The sequence below is a fragment of the Penaeus vannamei genome, chromosome 10, assembly GCF_042767895.1.
Source record: "Penaeus vannamei isolate JL-2024 chromosome 10, ASM4276789v1, whole genome shotgun sequence".
Lineage (NCBI taxonomy): Eukaryota > Metazoa > Arthropoda > Malacostraca > Decapoda > Penaeidae > Penaeus > Penaeus vannamei.
The window spans coordinates 46,805,333-46,809,323 of record NC_091558.1 but is presented as its reverse complement, the minus strand read 5'-3'; the positions used below and the strand labels follow the sequence as shown (position 1 = coordinate 46,809,323).

The following is a 3,991-nucleotide window of genomic DNA, read 5'->3' as shown; positions in this document are numbered from 1 at the left end:
TTGGCTGACGTTCACGCGTGTGGAGGAGCACTTCTATCAGCGGTTGCATGCTGAGTGTTCGTATGACGCACAGCAGAGACTGAAAAAATTCTCAGACCCCAAGACCAAGCTGAGTGACCTTGACCGACAAACACTGAGCTCCCTCCTTCACCCTCTGCTCAAGCTGCGTCAGGCTTGTAATCATCCTCAGGTAAACTATGTTGATGTACTTTGAGGTCTTTCAAAACACCTCGGTTAAGCCTTTCAGACATTCTATGGGCTTTGGTAGTCACCAAACCAAGAAATATTATTAAATTGAATATTGTCATAATATTTGAGCTTGTACTTTGCTTTTAGTTACAGATATTAGCTATAGAGAATTGCTTTTCTTTACATTATCTCCCTTCCACCTACAGGTTGTGAAAGGCCAGTTCATGTCCATAAACCGCAAGACGATGACAATGGAGATGCTTCTTGACAACCTCATCAAGAAGACTAAGTTGGAGTCTGAGGAGGCCCACCGATTACTTGTTGCTTCCATGAACGGCCTGGCTGGAGTACATATCATTAAGGAGGAGTGGGTAGAGGCCGTTAATGTATACCGAGGAGTCCTGCAGAGTATTGAGGAGCACAGCAACATCAAGACTGACTCACTACAGCGTCTGCACACCCTCCACAACTTGGCAGAGCTCATAGAGTCCAATCACCAGGGTGTTGCCCCCACCCTCAGGGACAGTACACTCAGGGAGCAAGCTGAGGCGATTCGCAAGCGTTACCTGCAGCACCACCCCCAGCAGGTTACTGCAGCCAATGAAGAATGCACGTCCAATACGGAAGCGGTTGATGAACTTAAGAGCCAATATAATTCGAGGATCGATTGGTGGCTTGGGGCATTGCAGTCTTTTGACAATGACTTTGTGCAGGAGGTACGAGATGAAATGCTTTCTTCCTATTCGAGGTTTGAGGAGCACAAATGTCTTCTTTATCCAGTACAATCCAAAGTGCACATGCAGCGTGTTTTGAATGCAGAGAATGACAAGATGAAGGAGCAGAGGTCAGACATGATCAATGGAGTGAAGCACCTTCTCACTGTTGAGTTGACATCCATGCTGGACTTGGCCATTGACTGCCACCTGCGACCCACAGAGTTGGAGCCACCTCAGTGCCTTCTGTGTGCCACCCATGAGTTCTTTGAGGACTATGAGGAAACACTCTTCTCCATGAAGGAACTGAAGCACAGCAGGACAACAGGTGTGTCCAAGGAGACTGAAGATGTAAAGGATAAGGCTCAGGTGCTGCAAGCCACCCGTCGAGGAAACTGGGGTCAGAGTGAGACAGAGCGGGTCTTGAGGTACCTCCAGACAAGGTGCCTGGGAAAGGTTGAGAATGAGATCTATGAAGACTCCCATGTTTACTTCCAGTCCTTAGAAGCCATGAAAAAGGAATTCAAGAACTACCGCATCCTGTGGCGCTCCCTCTTTGATTCTGTGTCTGCCATGGACGAGGTGAATATGGCCACCATCCGCCTACGTCTCCGGTTCCCAGATGAAGAACTGCCACAACAGAAGAAGAAGAAGAATGGCCCAGATCTGGACAAGAAAGTGGAGGCCCTGCGTTATGTGATTGAGCCAGCTGAACTGGATCAGCAGGAGATCAAGCTGAAGTCAGACCAGATTGTGGCGAAAAATGACCTGCGGATCAAATTAGGCCAGCTTCTCTACCTGCAAAACTTGTCCAAGACAGATTTTGGCAAGGAAGGGGGAAAGAACCCTGAGCCATGCCCCATCTGCCAGGGGGATCTTGGGGAGAAGTGGGCTGTGTTACTCTGTGGACACTGCTACTGCATGGAGTGCATGAGGACCCTTTCTAACAGGGGTTTCAATGGACTTGACAAGAGCAACGTCAAGTGCCCCATGTGCAGGCAGCCAACGCGCACAAGGGAGATCTCCTACGTGGACACTAAGGCCAAGGAGGAAGAAGAATACATCAAGGTAATAGAGATCACATGGAGACTTTATGGCAAGAAAAAGTATTGTTGTTAAGTGAAACACCTGCCTCAAAGGGTAACTTAACCTTGGCCTTTGAAAGGATATATTTAAAGAATACTAAGCATACATGTAGAATCCAGGAAATTAAGACTTTTGTGTATGTAATTGGATTTAAAGGTCCACCTCATGAGGAGGACTTGTGAAAGACAGTTTTTTGTCTCCTCATTTCATCCCTTCATCCCTCCTTCCCTCCTTACTCATTTTGCTACTTCTCCCAGGTTCAGGGCAGCTTGTCGACTAAGGTAGAGGGCGTAGTGCGTCTCATGCTCAAGATCAAGCTGTCAGACCCTGAGGCTAAAGTGCTGGTCTTCTCCTCATGGGTAGATGTGCTTGATGTCATAGCGGATGCCTTTGCACAGAACGGGATCACTTTCAGGGCCCTGCATCAACACTCAAAGTTTCAGGTATGGTAGAGGAGTAGTGTGTGATTGTACATGTATGCGTGCTTGTTTGTGTGTGTGTGTGTGTGTGTGTGTGTGTGTGTGTGTGTGTGTGTGTGTGTGTGTGAGAGTGTGTGTGTGTGTGTGTGTGTGTGTGTGTGTGTGTGTGTGTGTGTGTGTGTGTGTGTGTGTGTGTACAGTTACATATGTATGTTATGTATAATCCATATTTTAAGATTATATAATTTTGAATATTCTTATTAACTTTTAACTTAATTCCTACCCATTTGCAACAGAAACACTTGGCATCATTCAAGAGCAACAGTCTCATCAGTGCCCTGCTGCTGCCCATCTCCTCGGGTGCAAATGGCTTGAACATCATTGAGGCGGCCCATGTCATCCTGGTGGAGCCCATCCTCAACCCAGCAGCTGAGTTGCAGGCCATTGGCCGGATCCATCGTATTGGCCAGACCAAAGAGACGACTGTCCACCGTTTCCTTGTACGTGACACCATCGAGGACCGCATGCACCACATCCTCAAGCACCACCATGCTATCATCCACACTGATGAAAATACTGTCACCATCGAGGACCTCCGTAACCTGTTCTTGCATCCAGAAGAGCTGGAGCTGCAGAGGGAGATAGCTCTTGGGACAAGCCAGCACAATGGGACAGACAGCCCACAGTGTGATTCACAACCACAGGAGGGTTCAGGAGAAGGCAGTGGTTGTAGAACTTCTTCAGGTTCTACTGCTGCCAGTGTGGCGAATGGTAGTGTGTTATCGGCATTAGAAAGTAGTGACAGTGTTAGTAGTCCTTCAACCAGTAAACAGTCAGTGAGTCACTGTAACAGTGATTATGTAACTGTGGTAAAAGCCTCTTCGTCTTGGTTACAGCCAGACGAGGACCAGCCTTCAACAAGTGGACACAGTGCGGATGAACTTTCCTGTGATAGAAATCTAAACCCTGATTCACCTGCCAGTGAGTTTTTCATGTGTGAGGCACCAGAAAGAAACAGTTTGCAATCCTCTTGTACGCATGAGGTTGATTCAGCAGTATTACCTTTAGATTCGGCACCGCAGGAGATTGATATGTCTCCTGCAGCACCCAGGGATAACACTGTACCTCTGTCACCATCCAGTTCTCTTCACGATAGATAGGAGAGTAGAAATAGGACTTCTCTCATAGTAGATGACTGACTTGGAGATTTAGGTCTCCATAACAATTGCTAGGGATTTATAAGGTCTTTTTTTATAGTTTATTTGCCTTTCTGAATGTAAGGTAAATGTAGAGATGAATTGGCCAGATATTAGGAAAGCAGAAGTAAACTCACGTTCATCAAGAAGTAAGAATCGTCAGCGAACTTTTGAGCATTCCAACTTTAGATGCTTTATTGTAGTAGAAGTTTTGTATTGTATTTTTTTACCAATTTTACCAACAGTATGGTTGCAGAAGGAAATCATACTTAAATCATTATTACAATTATTTTTTTTTTTCATGCAGTTTTATATCAGTCATTTGATTGACGGGTCAGCCCGAGAGAATTTATGTGTATGATGGAAGTCTCATTCCTCAGAAAGAATG

At 46.0% G+C, this 3,991-nt stretch overlaps 1 protein-coding gene across 1 annotated transcript in view; it reads left to right on the top strand.

Annotated features, from left to right (window-relative positions):
• Positions 1 to 3,991, top strand: part of LOC113822622 (E3 ubiquitin-protein ligase SHPRH) — a gene marked incomplete at its 5' end in the record, with an annotated part of 4,353 nt that continues 362 nt past the window's right edge. Inside the window, 4 exon segments of the mRNA XM_070126779.1 lie at positions 1 to 190; positions 396 to 1,970; positions 2,246 to 2,431; positions 2,704 to 3,991. The exon segment at positions 2,704 to 3,991 is cut by the window's right edge and continues 362 nt beyond it. Of these exon segments, the coding sequence (XP_069982880.1) occupies positions 1 to 190; positions 396 to 1,970; positions 2,246 to 2,431; positions 2,704 to 3,567 (2,815 nt within the window).